Source organism: Medicago truncatula, chromosome 8 (genome assembly GCF_003473485.1).
Source record: "Medicago truncatula cultivar Jemalong A17 chromosome 8, MtrunA17r5.0-ANR, whole genome shotgun sequence".
Taxonomy (NCBI): domain Eukaryota; kingdom Viridiplantae; phylum Streptophyta; class Magnoliopsida; order Fabales; family Fabaceae; genus Medicago; species Medicago truncatula.
This window is the reverse complement of record NC_053049.1, coordinates 48,506,868-48,533,711: the sequence shown is the minus strand read 5'-3', so window position 1 is coordinate 48,533,711 and position 26,844 is coordinate 48,506,868. Positions and strand designations below refer to the sequence as shown.

Here is a 26,844-nt window from a genome sequence, read left to right as displayed (position 1 = left end):
GTAAAATAGATTTTTTTTGTAATTTACTCAAAAATAGTAGAAGTCATTTCAAACTCATTTAACATAGATTAAAAATGAAATTTTGGCATTCACTAACTTAAATATTCACTGTTAGAGATTTTATATAATAAAAATCACATATTTTATGACATCTTTCAAAAATGATTTTTATGAAAAGCTATTTGAAATAGCCTTTTTTTAGAGATTTTTTTCAAAAATTTAGTATCCAAAAAATATTATAACAAAATGATGAAATACTTAGAATTATATTTTAAGATAAACTATTCAAGAATTTTTTTTTTTTGAAAATTTCCTTAAAAATTTCTGTTAAAAAACCTAAACAAACGGACCTAATTTTTTTTTTCTCCTTTCAACTTTTCATCCTCTAATTTTCTATCATAGCAGGCTTAGGGAGGAAGCACTTCTCTTGTACGTGTTGCTTGAAATACTTTACATAAATGCCTTTTCCTTTTATCACATATATACATACATCTACAAGTGCTGATTATTAATTATATAATCACAGACAATAGAAAATGCAAACCTAAAGAGTTTGCCAGGCACAACCTAAAACTTCAAGCTGATAACTAGAGAGATAAATCCAGGTAAGGAAACATCAAAGGCACTGAAGTGCCATCCGTAACTCCTCAGGTTTCAGTTAAAAGCTGGAAACAGGAAATTAGATCCTCTACATCTATACAATATGGTGCTATCAGGAAAGTTCTTGTCGATAATGGACTGACTTTTAACAACCACTGATATATTATAAAACTATAATCATTGATATTTTGATCCTCATCAGCATTTTTACCAAATCAAAATGATTATAACTTTATAAAGTATCGATAATTGTTAAAACTGATTTGGATTATACTATACATATTCAGTGTTATATTGCGTGGTAGCACTCAATCACCAGCTTACAAAGCATAGATCTTCTCAATGTCTGAAGTGTATTCGTCTATATCTGATATATTTGCAGAGTAAGACCATGAGAAGGATTTGCTTCCACTTGCTCTCTTGATGCGTCTCTGGGAATCACTTTGGAAAATGCCAAAATGTTGTCGAAAAACAAAGTAGCACATGCTTGCCAGAGTCCCAACTAGAATTGGTATCCCTAAACCAGTTATGGTAATAGCCATCCATTTTTTCTTTCCAACAACCTCAAAAGCTATCGCCAAAAAAGCACCGCACGTGCAAGCACAAGCAGCCCACATTAGCTTGTTAACAACAGACACGATCTGCTTTTGAGCCCTTGTGTCCCAAGCTACCAAAGTGATTTGAACAACAACAACTGCAAGAGAAATGAAAAGAGACGTCGAATTCAAGAGACAGAAAATTTGGAATCCAACATGATCCGCAATGTTAGATTCTCCTATATGTGATCCTTTCATAATATATTGACCCGGCAAATTGAATATAGCCAAGAATGCTATTGAGGCAAAAAGAACAGCAACCACTGTGACAGAGTTAATGGTGTTTTGAACGGCTTCTCTATGGAGTTTTTTCAATTCCTTAGCTATACCGGAAACTCGTCGGCGAGTTTTTTCGTTTTGTATGAGCTGTGACTGCACCTCATGCTTTATATCACTCACTGTTCGTTTAAGTTCCATGGCTTCATCTACTTTACCAACATGTCTTGCATATTTAGCACCATATTCTGAAAGTGCTTCTTGGATTTCTAAAGCTGACGATCCATATGGCAGTTTATCTGCCAAATCCAAGGCTGTTTCTTGTTGCTTATTGATGGCATTAACATCCACAGCTGCATAGCTTAGCAAATAGCTCACTATCTGACAAAAGAACCATTTGTCAGTAAAGACAACAAAAATACAAAATGAGAGGAAGAATTTATTGCAACAAAAGACAAGCAAATTATGAAAGGACACAAGCATTCATTTTGTTCCATTATGTATATAAATGAGCCTCAACTAATAAGGAATGAGGATAGTTTAGGACATATATAATTGCTTATAAACCATAGCTTAAATTTACCCAGCCTATGCTTTAAAATCCAAGACCAGTGATATGATGCTTCCAGTTGTAACTAACTAGTATTGAGAACTCGTGGAACGTACGAGGAGAAATTCATTGAAAGAATCTACGTTAGTTACGATATACAATTTGTTGTGTTAAATTATTGAAGACCAACGACATTTAACATGAAATTATTGCATCACATTAGACTTACATTAATGTTGTGTATCAACTGTTAAGTGCCTATAGGAAGAAGTTCAAGCATCTTTTCTATTTTCATAACAATCTGATAAATAATTTCACTTCCTTCCTATCATTCATTCCAGGAAATCTTGGATTTTTCCATCATCTCGGATAAACAACTTTGTTTAAGTTTAAAATAAAACTGAAATCAATATCTTATTAAAAAGAATCTACAACTATACATGGTTCAAGAGAATGAGTTTAACCTGTGACCGGCCTTTCCGCGTAGCCATGTGAAGAGCGGTATTACCCTTCTTATCTCGTTCGTTCAATATAGTAGGATCAGCTTGTAATATCTCCTCCACCACTGACGTACTCTGTCCTTTGACAGCCATATGTAGCGCAGTTTGACCTTTTTTATCTTTGATGCAAACTATTCCTGGATCACGGACAATAAGTGCTTTCACAATACGGTCGACGCCATACCTAACAGCATTATGTAGTGCAGTTTTCCCATTTTTTCTAACTATAAACATGGAGCTGACATCAACATCCAAAATAGCATTTACCACATCCAAGTGATCTTGAACAGCAGCAGCATATAGGGGACTGGTGTTTGTCGAGTCGCACAACTTACAGACCGCAGGCCAGGCACTCAAAATCTCCCTCACAATATCTGGAAAAAAGTTAGACGTTAACATCATGATTGAAAAACTTAATTATATATTCATTACAATCAAGATTGTAACATTTGCTACCAGTGTTTATCCATTACAATTATGCAATTCTATCACAGGAAGTAGATCTTCACAGAAATTTAACAAAATAATAATTCAATTAAAGTCTTTTGTATTCCAAATTCAAAATATGTGAAGCAAAACCATGCAAGAGAACAAAAGTTTCAATAGAATTTTACAAACTTCAATAATTAAATATAAAATAAACTTGATGTTTTTTGAAATTTGGAAGTTAAAGTAACCAAGTAAGTGATTGAACTAAAATGATTAATGAACTTTAGAGTTAAGGACGAATAGAAACCCTGAAACAATCTTAATCCAAACCTTACTTATCTCCGGATTATGGGTAATAGAATCAACAAAGTTCATCCAATAATAGAAATATCCAAACAAAGGTTCTTAGTATTAAAAAAAACCAACACAAAAGAAAAAAAGAAAAGTGAATAAGTAGAATACCAAGATGGCCACGCTTAGCTGCAACATGAAAAGCGTTCATATCAGACTTAGAACGAATCTTGAGAACCTCAAAGTCACATAATTTAATCAAAAAGGTGAAAACTTCCTTCAGATTATTGTGTGCAGCTATGTAAAGTGGTGTTTCACCATGATCATTTTGAAGAGACATAACATCAGAAACCGACATAGATGATGATGATGACCCATTACTTATATCACCATCTTCTTCCTTATTAAGTTTCTCTAACAGTTTCTTCAACCCATCAAGGTCTCCAGATCCAACCGTGGTGAATATTGATTGGTGGGTCATGAAACGCAGACCCTTCGACTCCATCACAAAAAAAAAAAAAAAAAAAAAAAAAAAAAGTAAAAATATGATTTTTATTAGTTTTTTGAGTTTATGTTTCACTTGAAGTCAAAGAATTTCACTATCATCATAATCATCATAGATAAAAAGAGTAGCAATGAAGAAGAAGAAGAAGAAGGAAAATAGAGAGAGAATGGAATAATGATAATGCTGATGCTATAAGTGGATGGTTGGGTGCAACAAGTGGTGTGGTGTGGTGATTCTCAATCACATTCAATTATTTTTTTATTACTAATTTCAATTCAATTATTGATTGATTGGTGTGTCAAGTCTTTTTTTTTTTTACACACAAAATCAAACTCAATTGACTTTCATAATGGGACAATAACAACACTACTAGTCCACAATGCTCTTTATTTTTTATTCTAATTGGTTAAGTAATCGGGCATTAATCTGCTGAAGATAGCATAAATAAAATATTATTTAATATAAATAACTTGATGTAAGTGTTATCTTTCTTTTTACTATCACCTATCAAAATTTTGTTAACATTTATAGTGAAAGTGACAATTGTTACCAGCTTCTGTGTATTTTAACAGTTTTTTTGTCTGTAACTGTAAAGATAAAAGGGAGGGAGAAAGAGGAAAACGCGGTTAAATATTGTTTCCTTGTTTTTATTTATGGTGGATATTTTATCACGCGTCTTTATAATGGTGCTAAGCTATTGTCTATACTTCCTTTCCTCCTCTCTACAAAATTATATGATATTAATTTTCCCAGAATTGTTCTTAATAAATTATATGAAAAAATAAATTAAAGAATTAAAAGTAGACATAGTAATAAAATAGTTAAGTGTGTCAATTTTTTTCAAAACGAAGTGAATATTATTTAAACAAATATTGAATGGTTATTTTTTTTTGATGATTACAGTATATCTCCAATTGTCAATCACTTATAGCAAGCTAATTAACCCGATGAATCTGTACACCATCTATACTCATAACAACACCTTGTTTGTTCATACATGAACAACATAGGTTAAGTTGCGATTGGACTCACTAGGGTAGGACAGTAATAACCAAATATAATTTTGAATTATTGAGTATAATATTAGCATAGATTTTAAAATATTTTCATTTTTTTTTTTATAAAAATATACATTCAATACTAATAATTTTACAATAATTCATCTCACGATAATAAGTCCATAAAAAGTGGAAAAGATAGTTGTAAAAAATAATTATCCGAAATAATCTTACACGTTGACTAAAAAAATAAAAAATTTATGGAAAATGTTAACAAGTGTCATGAGGGCATTGTTTAAACATTTAAAAGTAGCAACTTTTACATTGGAAATTGTACGTTTATAACTTCAACAAGTGTTTGACTTATAATTTCTTTTTATGGGTTCCTTAAACAATGCCCTTATGACACTTGTTAACAAGACGCAAAATTAATTTATACATACTCTTGGCGTAAAAACATGCATCCATTGATGTATGGTCATATAAGTATGTCGAATTATGTGTTTTTAATTCATTAAATGGTGTGATAACACATCATTAAATGCATGCGTAATTTTTGTTTAATAGAAAATGTAATGTGGCTAATAAAATCTTTTTAAATGTTCCTTATGATCTACCTCGCTAAAAAAATCTTTTTAAGTGTTCTTTATGATCTCCCTCTCAAGAATTTATAACAATAACACTAACGATTGTTATACGTTTCAACTGAGATTTGAACTGTGTCCAGCTATGAAATCAAACTCTTACCATGACACCATTTAGGACTTATGTAGACAATTTAAAGCTATCAAAACAATATGTCAAGCACCATTTAAAAAAAAATAAAAAAATCGGCTTAAATTTTTGATAAAACCAGGAATACATTGTTTTGACTTCAAAAAAACGAAATGAATTCAGAAAAAATTAAAAATATTAGGGGAACAGATTCATCCTTCGAGAGTCAAAAGACAAAGCATCCTTCAAATACGTCAAAGCTCATAAGTATGTCCAAAATCATGACGTTCGAGTACTGGATCCTTTCCTTTCTACTATTTCACCACAGTTTCTTGTCACCATTTTGTTTCCTACGTGTAAGTTGAGAAAGTCTAATTTATACACTCACATAGCATTAAAAAAAGAATTCTCATCGGCACAATAATTTTATTTCCGATTGGAAAACTTTGTGACCAACCTATAATTTGCTGATGCTAAGGTTGTCTGTCTCTCTGGCATTTGACTAGTTGTTCTCATTTATTCCATTATTGAGCAAAAAAAATGACCGCCAATAATTTTGGTTAATTTTCCTTCAATAAAGGTGCCAACTCCAAAACTGGAGGATGATTCCGTTCAACAGCTAGAAAGCTTGAAAAACTTTTTGAAAGTTAAAAAGTTAATTATTATCACCAAAGGTCTTTTTTTTTTTTTTTTTTTTTGCTCAATGGAACTCTGCATTTCGAGTTAATATCTTAGACTTCAGATTTACCAAATCTTTTTGAAACAAGAAGACAATAATGACCTGTTAACTTTCTAAAAGATGAAACTGCAAAAGGTTTCACTTTGGATCTCACATGAATTTGCTGCAAATAAAAAGGCCCTTTAAAATAAAGGATTGCATCCCTTTGCTCCACAGAAGAATATGCGTTGATTCACAAAGTAATAATAATTTAAGGTAAACGGGTTATTTTTTGTGGCTTCTACCGGTCTGTCTTTTGCTTATAATACAATAAACAAAAAAAGATACAAGTTTTGCAATAGACTTGGATCCACACACAGGCCAACGAAGTAACTTGTAATAAAAGTTTAAAAGTGTTTTAAGTTAATATATTAATCAACCCCTTAAAGAATACTTCTTCCCGGTGAAAGGCTGAAACTTATCTTCTTCTTTCTCTTTGGGTGGCTCTTGTTTTGCTTTTGCCTCAGTTGCCTACAAAGAGAGAAAATGGAAAACTTATAAGTCCCATCAATCACATAATCATATGAATTAAATGGTAAGAAGAAGAAGTGTTACCTTTCCAGTCTCTTTACCGCGATTTGGATTTGATCCAAACACAAGCTTGCCCTGAGTTTGAGGAGCATTACTTTGTGAACTAGAAGCTGTGGAAGGCTGTGAATTGACATTTTGAGCAGCAGGATTCTTGTCCTTGGACCCAGAAGAAGAAACTGGTGGAGGCTGATAATTCAAAGGCTTTCCGTCCAAGCGTCTCCCAGATCCGGTAAATGGGTTGAACTTTGGTTCAGTTTCAGCAGGGGCTTCTTTATCTGTAAGGTGGAACAAGAGTTTTGTCAGTCTTGATCATAGAAAAGTACTGATAATGACATTGAATAGCATCACTGCAGTACAGACGCGACCTTTAACTGAGCAATATTTTTAAATCTCAGTAAAAGGTCAAAAAAAATTAAATCTCAGTAAAGGGTAAAAAACCAGGTGATATTTTTCATAATTAGATTTTTCACAATCCAAAGCCTAAAAAATATTTATTTATTCTACAGCAATATAGTAGAACAAAGGGGACGGGGTAGCTCAACTGGTTTGAGCTAAGGTTTAAACCAATATAAGGAGTTAAAGGACCAGAGTCCAACCCTGTAAAGGAGACAATACCAACAGAACAACTAATATAGTAACATTTGTCTATCGGCAAAACTATCGTGGTACAAATCCATATTACCAGCTTGTACTTACAAAAACAAACATAAACATCATGCTTCTTAAAGATTGGATGTGTCCTTATTAAAATAAAAAGTCAACTAAAAAAATAAAAAAGCAGACCAAGCATATTGTCAAATGATCTTTGTCCTTTTAGCAGAAACACAAACCAATATTTATTAACAACATCGTTTAAGAATATCAAGTTCCAGAATGTAACTCCAATGAGGCATGACCAGCTTTGAGCATCCTCATCAACAATTATAGCAGCATGCAACACAGACATACAGAGACAAGAGACCAAAATGACAAAGATAAGTTGTTGGTGAACCATTACCAGCTTCTGGTGCCTTTCCAGCAGAACGTGGAGCAACGGGCCTTTCAGGTTCCTTGTAATCTAAGGGTGGGGCAAAGTCCACTTCACAGTCGGTCTCAATGATGCTTATAGCATTGGCAGGCTTGCTCTCTACAATATCAATATAATATTTCTTGTTATTGTAAGCCACCATAATGCTATCTCCAGTAGTCAAGCAGGAAAAATTCCTCAACGTAGTTTCTAAGCTGCATGAGAAAACATGGTCAATTATCTACACAGAGGTCCAACTCCAGTCAGTGTTTGGAAGTAAATACAGAACTAAGGGAGGATGCGATGATAGAATTAAAACAACCAAAACCATAAAAGAAATAAGAAGAAACAATTGCTTCCCTGAATCCATAGTGGACAGGAATTCATAGACTTGTAGCTGAATCTAGTTCTAAACCATGGTAAATATAGTTCTTACAACTTCTAATATTGCATAAAACATATCAAGGAGTATAGATGCAAAAAATGTCCAACATGCACCAACCTCTATACATCATTATGTGTGGGTATCTATGTATCATGTATCTTTCAAAAAAAAAAAAAAAGTATCATGTATCTAGTAGTGAGACAGCTAATTAAATGAGTGAGAAGAGTAAACATAGTCATAGGTCAAGTACAGTTAGTACAAATACATGGATGGTCAATTAAAAGTTTTTGGGTGGTCATGTGACTACTTATAAAACCAACATAACTATATTTTAATCATGAACATTCACGGTTAAATCTAATGGTGTAAGATTTTTTCCTTAGACTCACTTGATATGTCACAGAAACATATAAAACCAATGTGATAACAAACCAAGCTTTCAACCAAACCACATCCCTTAATTTAATGTGATTTATTGATGCAGTACGTGAATTCAATTGCCAATTTTCCATGTGATTGTTCTTCAGAGATGAGAGAAATGGCAGGATAATAGATGACAAGTCAGTAACATGAAAATATGAACAAATAAATGGGAAGCCTTGGCACAATGGTTTGATTTACAACTGCATGACTAGAAGGTCACGGGTTTAACACGTGAAACCAGCCTATAATATATTCTCAATGGATCCAACCCTTCCATGGACTCTACCATGGCAGGATTTTTGTAGTACCGGACTGCACTTTTTTTGTAAATAACAATAAAAAAACGTACACAAGTATACTAGTGTTTGGCTGGGGGTCAGATCCAACTCAATTTTCAAATTCGAAATATAGCACTGAACTAGTTAAACAATACCTACAAAATAACCAAAAGTGCACATTGGTTACAATAAAAACGGACCTATACACTTAAAGTTAGAATTTTGGGTGAAAGTGAGACACAATATCAATCACTAAACCAAACACGACATCAAACAACATGGCTATCACTGAAAGATGATATGAATGATGTTTCACATATAAAAATTGGAAGAAGAAACATATTTAAGCTACAGAGTTGCATCCTTGCAAGCGATATTCATAAGTTAGGATATATCACAGCTTTATTAAACTAAAATAACATAAAATCAACTTACATAGCCTTAGGATTGGAAATATCCAAGAAGTCTTTTGTGTGAGGCTGTAACTTAACATATGTTCCCTTTGGAAGTGTCACATTTTTCACTCTTACAACATCCCCCTCTTGTAAAAGCATGTTCTCCATCATCTGTATAAGAACCCATGAAGAGCATTTCAATTAACGTCAAAACTCAAAGAGAACCATATTAGTGAAACAAGTTTACAAGCATGTTAACAAACAAAAACTTTTGGATGCATACCCAGTATGGCATGTATATCATGCCTTCCTCAGCAATGAACTCCAGAACACCACAATGAGAAACCCGCTCAGCAGCAGCATTACGAAGTTCAAATAACATCGGATAATCAATATGCAGAGATGCTGCAAATCAAACTTAATATTAGTATTGAAAACCATAAATAAGATACATATTCAACAGGGAAAAGAATGCAAAATGGATAAAGGTCCAACAGTGACATAACTAACCTAGACGATCAAGGGCTGATGGAGGCATTATAACTGTATCACAACAATTTTCACATTAGACAGGAACACATAGAACGAGTAATTCCAAAAATTCAGAAGAAAAAAAAATTACATTGAAACTTACTTTTGTCACCACTTTCAAGTTGGGGCTGCAGGATTTAGATGCAAAAAACAATAAGACGGAAAAGTTAGTTTTTTTTCTTAAATAACCGATTTAAACTTTAAAAAATGTCAGAACTCCCATCTTAACTACTAGAGATTAAGAACGTGTCAATTGGATAGTTTTTTTCTTCATATTTGACTTTTTATGCTACAATATTGCTGATGATTTTATGAAATATTTGGTTAAAAACATTAAGAATGTCACAACCGTCATAAATAATCGACATGGAAATTAACTCAATAAACATTTTCAAATTCTATGAGCGTAATAGTAGAATCGGATGCTGAAAACCACGCTAACCTTTTCAATAAAAGAAGCAGGGTAACATCGATACGTCTGCTCAAACGATGTCCCGTGATATCCATATCCATCAAAAAACTGTGTCAAGCATAAAGGGAGCGGTTAAATCGTTATATGCAACAAATATCACGACAATCATAGCAGATATATTGCATATAACTAGCATTGTTATAAAAACATTAATGAATTAATTTACACAATGAAAGGGCGAAAAACATAACTAATGCTGATGGTGTGAAACGAAATAATTAGGTTGTGTTTGTTACCATCACAAGTTTTTACTTTTAGGTAAAAAAATATTATATTTTTTCACTTTGTTTCCTACTATCAAATACTTGCACAAAACATAATTCGAAAAGCACAAAATGAAAACCCTAAACTATTTGTTTCCATTACAAATTTTTACATTTAGGTAAAAAAAATATCACTTTGTTTCCTATTATCGAATTCTTGTACAAATAATGATTAAAAAAACATAATTTGAAATTCCCATTATCAAATACTTGTACAAATAATGATAAAAAAAAACATAATTTGAAAAACAGAAAACCAAAACCCTAAACATATATAGGAATCATACCATTTTGTATTGTGATGATTGAAACACTAAATATCAAGTCTTCAAGCTCCCTGTGAGAGTAAATTTGTACATATGAGTAACTTATAAAAACAGAAAATTATATAATAATATAATACAAAACAATAATAAACAAATTAAAATAGATTCCTGAACTAATCAACAAGCACTTTGAGTGAAGTGGTAAAATTGAAGCAGTTAAAAAAAAAAAGCAATTGAGGAAACCCTAAAAGATTGAGAAAGCATTGGAAAAATTGAAGAATAATTAGGATCGATAAGTAAAAGATTGATAAGATTTGAGAGAGAGAAAAAAACCTGATAATGGTTGATCTGAGAAGAGGAACACGAAACGAATATAAATAAAGATTGTTTAGTGAGAGAGAGTTGAAAGAAACTAAGATGAAGAAGAGAGAAGTGAATATATAAGAGAGAGAGAGAGAGTAAAGTGCACGCTCTGTTTGTTACGTGGCAGTAATATGGGTTGGGCTTTTAGTTCAGTCCACCTTCAACAACAAGCCCAAATTATTTACAATCTTTTTTAATTTTCCAAGTTTATTTTCAATACATTATGAAAAATAATTTCTGGAATTACTTACTATAATTCAAAATAAAATTATACTTTTTTTTTTTAGGAAAAAATATTTCTATGCTAGTATTTCACTTTTCCAAAAAATGATTGATTATATTATTATGTAACTGACGTGCAGGCACTTGCTTGTTTGTCGATTTTTTTTATATGAAGATCATGGTTGACTTCCATAAAAATTAATCTTCAAATTTTAGATGGAATTCTATCATCTAATATATATCGTAAGTTTTATTTAAATTACTATATTTTAATTTGTGATTGAGTTATTATTAAATTAGATTTCATTTGTTAATATTGGATTAAAGATTAGATTTGATTTTAAATTTTATAGTATAATTGGATCGAATTTAATTTGATTCAAATTTAAAATCAAGATAAAATTCAATTAGAAAATCCATGTCCCTTGAATTTACCATTTTTCCCTTATAAGGGGTAATTTGGTAATCTATTAATTGGTTGAGTTTTTTTTAACAATGGTCTATGAATTTTCATTTTTGCTCCCAACCAATTTTTTTTAATTATTTTCTAATTTTTATATTTTTACTAACTTTTAATTATTTTCCAATTTTTATATTTTTAACTATTTTTTCAATTTTTTCTCCCAAATTCAGTTGTTTCTACATTGTCGTTGTGGGAGATTAATGTATCGTTTGACCCGACTTTTTTCAAACTTCTCTACATTTTTAAGGAGAAGTTAGGCCGGACACAATATTAATTAAGTACTTACTAAAAAAAGATTTTTTTTTTAATGCATAAAATTGAATGGAATGAGCTTTGACCAGAAGCTGTTGAATGTTACTTTAAAAAACTACTCTTCGACAATTTATTTCACAAACACCTCTTTTCAACTCACGCTGGGAACCTTTTCTTTATTTTTTAATATTATATTTCAATATGTTTTTTTCTTCCATTTAACTTTATTTTTTTCAACCGTTCCATTTAATTTTTTAAGGAGGTTCCATTTAATTTTATCTTTTTTTCAAAGAAATTTTATTATCTTTTTATCACTTATATATTTAATTTCAATATCATTTAATCATCACAACCTCACAAATATTTTTATTCACGTTGTCATTTAATGATTCCAAATATTTTTATTTCCTTTCTTCAACCTCGGGAATACACACACACACATTAACGTTTAGAGTAATATTTTATGTCCGTCTGTCTGTTTTTTTGTTACGCTAATGCATATAATTTTTTTAGTGTTGCTTGGTTGAGTGTACCTCACCATTTTTTTTAACTATTTTTATATTTTTTTAAAACTTTTAACTATTTTACAATTTTTTATTTTTAACTATTTTCAAATTTTTTCTTCCAAATTCAGTTGCTTCTACACTGCCGTTGTGGGCGAATAAGATACCGTTTGACCCGATTTTTTTTTTCAACTTCTCTACATTTTTAAAGAGAAGTTAGGCCAAATACAATATCAATTAAGTACTTATTAAAAAATGTACTTTTTTTAAAGCATAAAATTGAATGGAATGAGCTTTGGCCAAAAGTTGTTGAATGCTACTTCAAAAAACTACTTCTCGACAATTTATTTCACAAGTATCTCTCTTCAATTCACGTTGGGAACCTTTTCTTTTATTTTTAATATTATATTTCAATACGTTTTTTTCTTCCATTTATTTTTTTTAAGGAGATCCCATTTAATTTTATTACCTTTTTTTCAAAGGAATTTTATTATCTTTTTATCATTTATATATTTAATTTCAATATCGTTTAATGATCACAACCTCAAAAATATTTTTATTCACGTTGTCATTTAATGATACCAAATATTTTTATTTTCTTTCTTCAACCTCACAGATACACACGCACACATTAGTGTTTAGAGTAATACTTTATGTGTGTCTGGTTTTTTGTTACGCTACTGCGTATAATTTTTTTTTTTGTTGCATAATGCGTATGATTATTTTTATAAAATTTTGATTTTAATTAAAAGTAAAATTGTAGATGTCTTTTCCTCAAAAAAGGTCTAGATGCCTAAAAAAATTATACTTATATATATATATATATATATATATATATATATATATATATATATATATATATATATATATAAAATTGAGAGAGAGGACATATCAAATGAGATGAGTGTTAAGAGTAAATTGCATAAGCCATAAGTGACTGCTCTTTTTACCTCTTCTATGTATTGTTCTTCCTTGATGTTTCTCTCTATGGAAAGGATCTCTTCAACGTTCTTCTGTTCCTTTCTTTCCTCTCCCTCAATTTAGGTTCAATAGAAAGAAAACATAATAAATTTGGCCAAAGAAAAGAAAGATTATGATAGCTTTGGGAGAAAAATTCCAATTAGTTAGAGTAATTTCGTAGAAGACTAACAAATAATCACAAGCTAATTTGGTTAAAAGTGAAATTATAGTTTAGTTCTACTATTGTTCAAATCCAACTTAAATTAACCCTTTTTAAAAAATTTAATCAATTGATAAGAAACGGGTCACGAAAATGAAAAATAGGAAGAAAAAAACATTCAATTGGGGTATGTATGATTTAGGTGGCCATAGAAATCTTCTAACAAAAGCAGTAAGCATCGTCATCGCCAGCTAAAGGGTTTTGTACAAGTTGCATTGAGAAGCGTGTGCAAAGGGAAAACGAAGAGCTGTGTTTTTTGTTTTAATTGACTGCATAGCTATTGATGAAGTAACATGATTAGTTTAGATCCAATGGTTATTATTAAGTCCTCTCATCTCTCATAATAACCACTTCTCTCATTTGAAATGCACTTTATACCGTAACAAACTATGCATATCTTTTTATTATTCAAAAAAACTAAACATATATGTTTCTGTAACACCCCGTTTTCCCAACATAAAAATTTCATAAAAATAATCAGAGTATTCACATAAACGGAATGTCACATTCTTTTCTTAAAATCATAAACTGAATAAATAACTATTTATCCTTTAAAATTCAATAACAAAATCTTTAATACTTCGCAGCGGAATTTATTCAATAATTAAAATCGTAAATCTTCTTAAGATAATACGTAAGGAATAGAAAGACAACAATAAAATTCTCATCCCGTTACGTATCAGAGCATCCTAAGACTCAGTGAGGAATAAGTCACTCACGACAGCAACACCAGCAACCTACTAACGATCACCTGCAAGTTACTCATACGAAGAGCAACATTTCCAAGCAGAAGGGGTGAGATTTCACAAAACAATAATATCAAACATATAATTCATTAATTATATTTAACAACATAAATAACTTCCTCTATTAGTAATAATAATCCTTCATGTAATAATTCTTAATAACTCAACCAACTTCTAATTATCATTTACTTCATATTCATCACATTATAAACATCATCATATAACCAACATAGATCATCACATCATAATCATAGTTCATATACAACATAACAAAATCTTAATCTTAATTCATATACAACATAACAACATCATTAATTCGTAATAACATTTCTCAACCAAGCATCTCATTAGCAACTCATGAATAGAAGACAACTCAGCAACTATACGTAACATCATCAAATAATAATTATTCATCAAACATCTCATTATCAATTCATGAATAAAAGACAACTTATCAAGTTAACATAATCATCATCAAGTACATTTAACAACTCATAGATAACATCATGTAATCATCATCACTAACAACTTAAACAACACAATATAATCATCATCTCATAATAATAATCATATACAATACAACATAATAATAATCATATACAATACAACATAATCATCACTTAATAATAATAATTATATACATCACAACATAAACATCATCTTATAATAATATAACAACAACATAACATAATCATCACTTAATGATAATAATCATATATAATACAACATAATAATAATCATATACAATACAACATAATCATCACTTAATAATAATAATTATATACATCACAACATAAACATCATCTTATAATAATATAACAACAACATAACATAATCATCACTTAATGATAATAATCATATAACAACATCGCAAACAACATCATAATTAACATTATAATCAATATCATAAACAACATAAAAACATCATAATCAATATCATAAACAACATAACAACATCATAAGCAACTTGACAACATCATGAACATCGTATAATCTTCATAGGTACTCCTTTAATAACACATGGGTAGAAGACAACTCAACAACACATAGATGATAATTCATTAACAACTTAACAACTCATGAATGATAATTCATCAACAACGACTTTGACTTGACAAATGCGACTCCAACTCGACTATGCAACTTAGACCTCTTATATGCATGTGGTACCAATTAAGGGCATGAGCCCCCATCGTTATTTGAGTATTAATATACTTCCAGGGCATAAGCCTCAATCGTTAATTTGAGCTAATGCTCCATCGTGGTGAGTACAAAGCTCCAGGGCATGAGCCCCCAACAAATGAATGCTAATGCATGGACTCGAATCTCTTAAACATCACAATCATCATCTCTTATATTAGTCCAATAATTTGGAACATCATCATCTTCAACAACTTAGACAACATCAACAGCTTAAGACTCCAATACTTTGGAACGACGACTTACAACTTTACAACTTAGACCAACACCTGCAACTTGATCAATATTCAACAGCAACAGAAACAGCACAAGCAATTCACAACAGAAACAGCAACTTAGATCCAATGATTATTATTAAGTCCTCTCATCTCTCATAATAACCACTTCTCTCATTTGAAATGCCCTATATATATTGCACCTTTATATTGTAACAAACTATGCATATCTTTTTATTATTCAAAAAAACTAACATATATGTTTCCATGACACCAACAAATATAATATCATATAATATAAATTCCAACATTTATAATAGTAATTTTTTTTTTAAGAAATCATCGGACTTCTTCATGAGACTGTCAAGACAATGCCAATTGGGACTAAAAAGAAACTATGTAAGAACATTGTGTTGAAAGATAAAAGGTATTATTTTCTAATTTGTCAGCATAAGATGATAGGATTTTGTATAAGTTTGATAATGACCTAAAAAATGTCTTTTCTTATGTAGTGAGGATATAGTTGATGTAACACTATGGAAAAAATATTTCGTAGCTTTGTCATTTACCATCTATTTACCTTGAGTTCTTTGCTTCCATTTTGCAGTTAATGACAACCCAAATATATGTAACAATTGGTCAGGTTCGAGGCTGCTCATCAACCTACATTATCCGGTTGTTGAGAAGTTTAAGACTTAGTAAGTTTGCATTATGATTTCACAATATAGTGTTAGAGTAAATTATTATTTCACAATCTGATTTGATTGTTTTTTGACCATGTTTATTGAATTGTTGTCGTGACCTTAATACTTTTCAAGCTCAAAGTCAAAGCATCAGTCAGAACTTAAGTCACAGTTCGACTTCTTCTGAATGTACTTCGTACATCGATTTTTCCAATTTGTCACAGGTTAGACCAATTGTTGAATTTATAAACTTAGTCAAGGTCAGCTTTTTTTATGCTCAAACATGCTTTGAATTTTTTTACGCTCAAATTAAAAATACATATTGCATTATTCTTTATTTCATGTGCATAATTTGTGTTAGGATACATATTGCATCACTGCTTGAAAAGCAACTAAATTCAATCATAACCAGTTTGGATGATATTGTGAGAGTTGCACCAAATGTTCGAAGACATCAATGTCAAATGGTGCTAGCTATAGATGCACATGCGGGAGCGATGCTTAATTTCCATTTGTTTCAACAATGTTAATTGGTCAACGGGGTTCATATAATGCACATGAATGCATTTATCTAGCCTTTTTAAGAAAAAAAAAAGAAGATAAATTAGAAGTCATGATACATGTTCTTTAACTTAAAATCAGTTATGCTACCTTTATTTTATAAATTATATGTAACTATATTCGCATACGTCTTATCCATGTTGATATGCATTAGACTAATATTGTTGTTATTTCCCTGTATAGCATTTCCCAAACGAGATGTCAAGAACAATTCTAAAAGGAAAGCGTAAGACAATCACTTTCATTGATGACCAGACACAGAGAAAAAATAAGTGTCGCTTCATTACCGCCGAAAGAGAAAGATATGAAAAATACTTGGGTGAACGGGGGTTCAATTTCTGCAAAAAACGTGTGATGGAAGAAGGTGGTAAGCTCATCCTCCAAAAATTTCTTTCAAACTTTAGTCCCTCTAAATATTTTAGTACCAATTTTAGTTCCTTCTTTTTAACAAAAGTTCATGTGGCATGTTCGAAATGACTTTTTTTAATAACATTTCAATGATAAAACCTTAAAATAACATTAGTTTATTAACTTAACTAGCTAATATCTAATCTTTATTAATTTATCTATAATGTCATATTTAACTAGTCTTAATGTCCCATATTTGATTTTCCTCGACTTTAATTTGAATGAATTAGTTTAACTTCTTCAACAAAAATTAGTCTTAAATGTTTAAAACGATATAAATATTTGAAAGCCACTTAACAAACTAGGATAAAAAAATATCTACTTTAGACAGCAATTGAAAACCAGTGAAATTCTACTGCTTATAGTTACAACAACAACCACAAAGATATGAAACCTATCAAGTTAATTATAATGGTGTTTTCCTAATCTCTTGAACAAAATAGAACATGTTCTTTTCCTACAACAAATCTTTATAATGCTTTGGTAAATGTTTTAGAAATGTACTTATATATATAACATCTAATTAACACTGCAATTTATTTTGTACCTATCACTTCCCAAATGAGATATCAATGACATTTCTAAAAGGAACAGGAAAAAAATCACACTCATCGACAAATAAACTCAAAAAAGGTATAAGTGTCGCTTGATAACGGCAAAGAGAGCAAGTTACGAAAAATACCTAGGCGGTCAATGGTTCAACTTTTGCCAAGAACATATGTTAGAGGTAGGTGATAAGCTAATTTTTGATCTATAGAAGCCACCTAAAAATATGCACGTTCAAGTCGTTACTAAATAAAGATTTGGTGTTCATGATCCGCACTTTCAACAGATCACCTTAACTCTAATCCTAGACAAGATTATATTCACTCACCGATGCTACTTCTTTACTTGATTTCATCTTATGTAAATATGGGTATCAATCATTTTTTGGTAACTCTACAACAACAACACTCTTTTTTATAATTTTGGATAATATGTAATCATAATTCACACATCATTGGTTCCTTTTTGGTTCCAATTGTTTTCATCCTAAATATTATGTCAATTCCTAATCTCATAAACTGATTATATGATCTCTAAATCAGCCCATACATATTTTATGATGAATCACAATGTTCCGTCGTTTTAATATCTTTTCTTTCGAAGAATTTTTTTTATGCCGTGATTATCTAAGGTTATTATTTTACCTTAGATAAACATTAAATGTAAAAGTGTGGAGGGAAAAATTAGGTTAAAATTAGAGCCGACATTTTGCATAAATTAAATCTAGGGTTAATATAGTAAAGTCACACAAAAAAAATAGGGTTAATATTGCGTCACGGGTTAATATTTAGACATAATAGATGACATTTTGCATAAATTAAATCTAGGGTTAATATAATAAAGTCACACGAAAAAATTAGGTTAAATCTAGGGTTAATATTGCGTCACGGGTTAACCTTTAGAAATGAGATGCCATTTTACATAAATTAAATATAGGGTTAATATAATTTGTTTAGTAAAATTAAGGAGAAAAATTAGGACCGATTTGTTTATTTTGATATCCCTAACAATTAACGTTAACATTTTGATTAAATTAAACAGGTTTAATTAAATAGGGTTAATACAGTAAAATTAAGCAAAGAAATTAGGTTAAATCTAAGGCAAAATTTTGCGTTCGGGTTAACTTTAAGAAATACAATAGGTTAAGTATAGTAAGACGGGTTAACATTTATAAGTAAGAGATTATGTTAAGTATAGCGAGACGGGTTAACGGTTATTCCTTTCCAAAAAAACAGCATATAATTGGGAACATAATTTTATTTTACTTTAGATAAACATTAAATGTAAAAGTGTGGAGGGAAAAATTAGGTTAAAATTAGAGATGATATTTTGCATAAATTAAATCTAGGGTTAATACTGCGTCACGGGTTAGCATTTAAAAATAAGAGATGACATTTTGCATAAATTAAATCTAGGGTTAATATAGTAAAGTCACACGAAAAAATTAGGTTAAATTTAGGTTTAATATTGCGTTACGGGTTAACATTTAAAAATAAGATATGACATTTTGCATAAATTAAATATAGGGTTAATATAGTAAAGTCATACGAAAAAATTAGGTTAAATATAGGGTTGATATTACGTCATGGGTTAACGTTTATAAATAAGAGATGACATTTTGAATAAATTAAATCTAGGGTTAATATAATTTGCTTAGTAAAATTAAGGAGAAAAATTAGGAGCGATTTGTTTAGTTTGATTTCCGTAACAATTAACATTAACATTTTGATTAAATTAAATAGGGTTAATACAGTAAAATTAAGCAAAAAAGTTAGGTTAAATCTAGAGCAAAATTTTGCGTTCGGGTTAACTTTAAGGAATAAGAGATTACAATAGTTGTTATGTTATTTTTTATGTAGTGTTTTAGGCTCTGTGTTGCAAAATTTTGGTTTACGCAGCTTTGATTTTCACATTTATAAAGGACAATAATTTTTCGTAATTTATAAGATTTCTCCTTCGGAGCTAAATTTTTAAAAAATACGTTATTTAACCTGTGCTTCACACGGGTTTGTAACTAGTTATAAAAAAAAAGTATTTTAAATAAAAGAGAAATGATATTTGTACAACCATTTTGTGACAACCTTTAAACAACTTTCTCTCTCATACTCACATTATATTCTGACTCTCTCTCTTACTTTTTCTCTCTCTATTGTTTTTGACCAATCAAAAAAGAGAAAAGAAAGGTTGTCAAAAAGGTTGTACTAAATAGTTGTTTAAATATCAGTGCTCTAAATAAAAAGGTTGGAAGAAATAAACTACACCAAATTTTGATATTTTCTTTGAATATAATAAAAGTGTAGATATGTTTTGTTTTTCTTTTCTTTTTGATAAAGAGTTGTCAAATATTGTAAGAATAAGAAGCCTTGCTATCTTTTTTTTTTTTTAATCATAATTGAAGTCTTGCTATCTTGTTGTCACTGGATTGCCTCTACTCATGGACATTGTGCTAAGGAACATCATGTGTCGGAGAGTTTCATTCATGTTCCTAAACTATATAGTCTGGATGCCAACACAATCGTTTTTGAGAGGCACTTTTTTTGTTTGTTTGAAAGATTTGTTAATTTTTGAGAGGCACTTATAAGTTATAATACAGCGGAGTTTAGACTTCACATGGGTTTTTCTATGTTTCAACTTAATAACATTGGCTTTAATAAAAATAAAAAACTAAAATTTATTTTTCTAGTACAGTGACCCGTATGTCACCTTGGCTTTAATTAAAGAATATTTGTAATTTTTCAGTTAAAAGTTAACCATCTGATTCTTTGAAAAAATCTGATGAATAATCGTTTTATCAAAAAATCCAATTCTTCCGAACAATTAGTCTTTAGTTAATTAAAATACAAATGAATTAATTATGGCAAAATTACACAATAATTAGTTCCTTAACTTAATTTTAGGTAACATTTTCGTTCTTTATCTTTTTTTTGTAACGATTTAGTCCTTTATGTTATAAAATAACAACATAGTTAGTTATCCTTTTTATGAAAAAAATAATCAAAAATTCCAAAAAAAAAATTCATCAAACTCATAGACAAACGCAAATCTTCATCATACTAGCCTAGAAAATCAAATTTCATTGAAAAAATCTCATACAAAAATGATAAAATAGTGTCATTTTATAACATAAAGGACTAAATCGTTACAAAAAAAAGATAAAGGACGAAAGTGTTACCTAAAATTAAGTTAAGGGATTAATTGTGTAATTTTGCCATTAATTATTTACATGTTGTTAATTAAATGACGTTATATACAATCTAACATGTAAAATACTTCAAATGAATTAATTATTTACATGTTGTTAATTAAAATAAAAACAATCAATCTCAACAACTTATGACAAAGTTCATAAAGTTAATCAACATTAACCTAAGGGCTATGTTATTTTAATATGTAACAGCAAAATTTTACAACAATTTAGATGATTAATGTCCATACCAAAGTGTCAGAACTCGTTAACCACGATTTTCATGTGCATTTTTTTAACATAAATTATAAATTCATACATATCTGGTATAATTTGGATGATTATAATGACTACTTTGATCAAATATACGACGACTAGACAACTTATAAAATAGATCGAAATTACATATAGTTAATAGGGTAGATCATCTCTTATATTCTCTATTGTCCATATTTTTCTAACCATAAATGTGAGTATCTAAATTGTTATCTTAGTTTTCTTCTTGCCATAACTTGAATTTTTAACTCTTCAACTCGTTAAATCTGTTATTCAAATAAGTAGAGCTACAATACTCAACCCTCCAAAAGCAAAATTAGAGTGTTTGTTGTACGAGCAATTCATTAGCGATATAGATGTTTATAGTGTTTTTTGAACTTGTTTCAAGCCTAATCTAACATAAGATCAAGTCATTCTAAAATGTCAATCCACTATGAACCATATAATTGACGTGCCCTAGAGGTGTATCCTAGTAAGCCCGAGGATCAAATAAGAGTTGTACCATGAAGATCATATATATATATATATATGAAATGTTTACAACTATCATCCAATACAACTATTCAATCAGGATTTTTGTCCTATATATCATAATCCTCCTCAACGACTAATATGCATGTACATAATTTTTAAACCATAAAACCGCACACTAACTTAATTATCAAAGTATTTGCAAGTACATATCATCATCTTTGAACAATTGTCATCTTCAACCTATGCGTATGTGGCCTATATATTAAAAATATAAAAAAAAAAAAAAAAAAAAAAAACTTGATGAAAATATGAAAAATAAGAGCGGGTGGATTAACTAATTTTTAACGAAGTAGCGATTGGCATGGTGCAACAACGCCTAAAATAAATTAATGGCTCTCTAAATATAGCCAAATCACACACAAACAATAGTTAGTACAAACTCAATACGTCATTTGATTAAACAAATAGTTATTCTTCTTTCAAATTCCAATTTCTCATTCGTTCATTCATCACAAAGAAGAAGAAGAAGAAGAAAAAACAAGTCATGCCCATGGGTTTGAAATCAATGTTCAACAAGCCATCTTCATCTTCAGACCCTCCTTCCCGATCTACCTCCCTCTCCGTACGTTCACGCACCCGTCTCGCCGGCGAACTCGAAGAAGTCTTCAAAAAATTCGACGTCAACGGCGATGGCAAGATCTCTGCATCAGAACTCGGTTCCATTATGGGAAGCTTAGGTCAACAAACATCAGAACAAGAACTCAACAACATGATCCGTGAAGTCGACGGAGACGGCGACGGTTGCATTAGTTTACAAGAATTCATCGAACTCAACACCAAAGGCGTTGATTCCGACGAGATCTTGGAGAATTTGAAGGATGCTTTTGCTGTTTTTGATATGGATGGGAATGGTTCGATTACGGCGGAAGAGCTTAATACGGTTATGAGAAGCCTTGGGGAAGAATGCTCGTTGGCGGAGTGCCGGAAAATGATCGGAGGTGTTGATAGCGACGGTGATGGAACAATTGATTTTGAAGAGTTTAGGATGATGATGATGATGGGTTCTCGTCATGATACGACGGATAGAGTCAAACCTGAACCTATGCCTACGGAATGAAGGAATTCTTTTATGCTTTGTTTCTTGTTACCATAAATCATTCTTTTTTATCTGTAGAATGGAAAATCATGCTAAAGTTTCATCATATTATATTATCTTTTTTTTTTTTTTTTTCCTTTCAGTTTTCTGTATATGAATTTTTCTCTTTTTTTTTGTGTTAGTTTTGGTGGATTCTAGGGTTAGGTCCCTCACCGGTGATTTGTTCAATTGTTTAGATTTGATTAAAATAAAAATAGACCATTTGAAACATTCCATATTCTATCTAGACCTTACTCATCTCTCTTACCGTGTAACTGCTTTCTTTCAAATGGTACTCCAATGATGAATTTTACCAAGTCCATGATCCATATCTTCTCCTTCGTCCAAACTACTTTTACTAAAGATGAAAAAACCGTATACAGTACACATTTGTATCATACACCCACAATCTTAAAGTTATAATAATGATGTTTCCATCGCTATCTTTTCTTTTGTTTGCCATCCATTTATTGCAAGCTTGAAACTATTATTAATGGAATATCCATTTTTTCAGATAACCGAATTTTTTCCTTTAACATAATAACAATAATACGAATGTATAATTATTAAAGAAGGATCAAATTAAGATCCGTCCAAATTATATTGCTCTTCTCAATTCACCAATGGTTGATCAATTGAATTTACTCCATAACAATGACTTTGAAGAAACGAAAAGAAAAAGTAGTTTCTTCTTTAAAAAAAATTATATCAAAGGAAAAATAAAGATTTCTGAAATTTCACCATTAAACATCAAATTTTTTAGTTTAGGATTCATAATTTGATCTCATATTTTTATGGTTTGAGTGCATGATCATTGGAAGTAAAGATAGTATCTCATTTTGATAGAAGAATTATAGTATAACATAAATGAAAGCCATTTGAGGATAATGTTGAATGTGAAAAGTTAAACATGTTCTCCTTTTAATTTGAATAAATCTGAACCATCTATTTAATTTATTGGTATTTTTTTCGTGGTCCACCGATGAGGGACGTAATTGGACCCTCGCCCTAGAATCCACCGTTATATTATTTATTTATTTTTACTTATACAAGGTGCAACTACTTAATATAATTTATATATAAAAAATGTATATTATGTTGATTAATAATTACGTATATAAGATAAGATTATGTTCTCTAAAAAGAAGAAAAGAGATAAGATTATGTATACATGCTAAAGTATTTTTTTTCCATTAAAGATGTCAATTTGCATCCGTAAATAAGATCAATATAAAGACAATGAAGATTTGTAATGACGACAAAGAGAGAGGACCCCAAAACACTGGATAACACTGGGAACCATTTTGGATTGCGGAGGGAAGAAAAGTAGTTTCTGTTTCGCTCCATTGAGATCCTTAATTTTCATAGATAATAATATAGGTGTCAAAATCGATTGCAAAACAATATACATTTTTAACAAAAAAGTTGAAAATTTAACTAGATATTTTTTTCCTTTTCTTTCTATACCATTAAAAAGGAAGAAAACTTATTATTTTGACAATGTTAATGTTTGCGCATAAAAACCCTAACGTTCTAAACTAAGCTAAATGATATTGAACTGAACCTGACAAACTGTTGCAAGCCCAAGCCAATTTGTGATCAACAACCAAAGTCTACCATAGAAATCACATCTTACAAACATATGCTCCTTGTCTTCATTCATACCACACATCCCTATGCGTATTTGATCAAAAGCTAGAACGCCTTACCAAATTGTCTTTATTAGGTAAACTATTATGAAGAAGACGTCAAACAAAAATCATAATTTTTAAAGGCACAAGTTTTAACCACAAAGACGAACTAGTATCTGGTTGAATATCCCCACCTATTAAGTAATTATAGGCGCTACAAAGAGTATAACAATGGGAGGAATGCAACAACCATTCCCATCGTTCCTCCTTTATTACCCAACAAAACCACCGAAGTTAAAAGTGTAATGATCGTATATTTAATCATGCATGTTTCGCCCGTTAAAATTGTAGGGGTCGTATATTTAATCCCGTGAAATTTGCTAATAGATAAAAACTACCTTTTTTTTGAATTAGGTCAATCAATTTGGTCTTAATTTTTTTTTACAAGCAATTTGGTCTTAATATTAGCTCGTATCTAATTTACTGTTAAATTATTTCATTTACTGATAAATTAGGCCCTAAATTACATCGCTTAGCAAATTACATAACTCAACTCTTCATACTACATTTCTTCTTCTTCTTCAAAAAAAAAAAAACTCTTCCTACTACATTGCGTCAAAAAAAGACTTCCTACTATACATATTTTGATGCACTACACTCGCAGAAACTAATCATGAACACACATGAACACGTAGCGACGCTTAATAAACAAAGAACATAGATGAACACATTAAAGTGGTAGAAATCACAAAAGCTCAACCATTTATGTACATGTACAATGTACTAAGTGAGAGAGATATTGTGCATTCAGTCATTCACATTAAGGTCACTACCATCTATGCCTATGCTTCAAATGCTTTTGTTTATAAAAGTTACATATTTATTTCCTCTAAACATATTGATTTTAGATGCTCCCACATGTTTTGAGAGTGTAGTGTCTAAGGAAGGAATAGATGGTTGAACTACAAGCACTTTACTCAACATATTGATTTTAGATGGCAATGCAGCTGCAGATGCTATGGCATCCAATGGACAAAATCTGCAGTCCTTTGCTTCTCATTGAACCTTTTTGTAGTAAAGGTTCACGCCTTCAATAAGAATCTGGTTGTTTTCTTGAACCTTTTTTGTTAAAGGATAGCCAAGGGCTTCATTTCTTTAGAACTCATTAGGTGTAAATAGGTTCACCTCTTAATCCTAGTTTTTTCTATTTCATTTGCTTTGATTTAAAATATATATGTTAGCAAAATAGATACAAAATAGAGAAAGAGATAATATGAACAACAAAGACGGCTAAATTTCATAGCATATCAATAGCTAAACATTAAAAAAGATTATAAAAGAATATATAATAAAACATAATAGACTCTAACTCACTAATATATATAAATACTTTATTATTAAGGTGCAAATTAGCAACCTTCACTAATTTACACCCACTTTCATCATTCCAAATATTATTTCCTTAAAAGTTTGTCTTTATTACATGTTTTGTACCTTAAACATGTCATTGTCTTTTTTGTTTCTTATTTTAAGGATCTTTTTTAAGCTAGTTACAAAATTGTATTTCTATTTAAAATTAATTAGAATATAAAAAAAAGAGTATTTTAGTAAATTATATAACTCCTTCTCACGTTTCACAACATCAATTTTTTAATAAAAATTGGAACCGCAGAAATGAAGAAGACAAGTGCAGATTCCTAATTTCTTGTGTCAAAAAAAAGAAAGTGCAGATTCCTAAATTCTTAATTTATATATATCCTCAGTAATCAACAACCCCAAACTTTATATAATTCCAAATTTCTTATTCCCTAATTCACGATTTTGCAATTCACGATTCTGCAAGTTCCTTATTCATGGTGAGTTATGAAAATAAGGAATAGGCATAAATTGAGAAATGAATTCAGCGGTAGTTAGCTACTGCTGGGGCCCAACGGTAGTTAATTGTTGCCGGATATATCAATGGTAGTTAACTACCGTTGGAGGTAATTTAGTCATTTACTTGTGTCATTGTGAAGTTATGAATGTCAGAAAAGCAATTTTCTAATGTTTTATCATAAATCATATTTTGGTTCAATTCAATAATCTCTAAGTCTTTCCTAATAGTTTCTCTTATAGTTTTCTTCATATGCCTCCAG

The 26,844-nt window shown here is 30.3% G+C and overlaps 3 protein-coding genes across 3 annotated transcripts; 1 reads left to right on the top strand and 2 right to left on the bottom strand.

Moving 5' to 3' along the window:
• Positions 1-449: 449 nt before the first annotated feature.
• On the bottom strand, positions 450-3,728 carry LOC11406566 (ankyrin repeat-containing protein At2g01680). Its single transcript, XM_003630893.4, has 3 exons — positions 3,354-3,728; positions 2,427-2,836; positions 450-1,793 (listed from the first exon to the last, which is right to left on the bottom strand). Exons 1-3 carry the CDS (start codon positions 3,685-3,687, stop codon positions 921-923), a joined length of 1,617 nt encoding a protein of 538 aa, XP_003630941.1. The 5' UTR covers positions 3,688-3,728; the 3' UTR covers positions 450-920.
• A 2,531-nt stretch (positions 3,729-6,259) lies between these two features.
• LOC11406565 (ubiquitin fusion degradation protein 1 homolog) lies at positions 6,260-11,116 on the bottom strand. Its single transcript, XM_003630892.4, has 10 exons — positions 11,001-11,116; positions 10,689-10,738; positions 10,109-10,186; positions 9,770-9,794; positions 9,646-9,678; positions 9,419-9,540; positions 9,176-9,306; positions 7,646-7,869; positions 6,673-6,923; positions 6,260-6,588 (listed from the first exon to the last, which is right to left on the bottom strand). The coding sequence occupies exons 2-10, from the start codon at positions 10,689-10,691 to the stop codon at positions 6,493-6,495; spliced, it is 963 nt and encodes a 320-aa protein (XP_003630940.1). The 5' UTR covers positions 10,692-10,738; positions 11,001-11,116; the 3' UTR covers positions 6,260-6,492.
• Positions 11,117-22,292: 11,176 nt separating this feature from the next.
• Positions 22,293-23,314, top strand: LOC11413696 (probable calcium-binding protein CML25). Its single transcript, XM_003630890.4, has one exon. The coding sequence runs from the start codon at positions 22,488-22,490 to the stop codon at positions 23,058-23,060; it is 573 nt and encodes a 190-aa protein (XP_003630938.2). The 5' UTR covers positions 22,293-22,487; the 3' UTR covers positions 23,061-23,314.
• Positions 23,315-26,844: the final 3,530 nt, after the last annotated feature.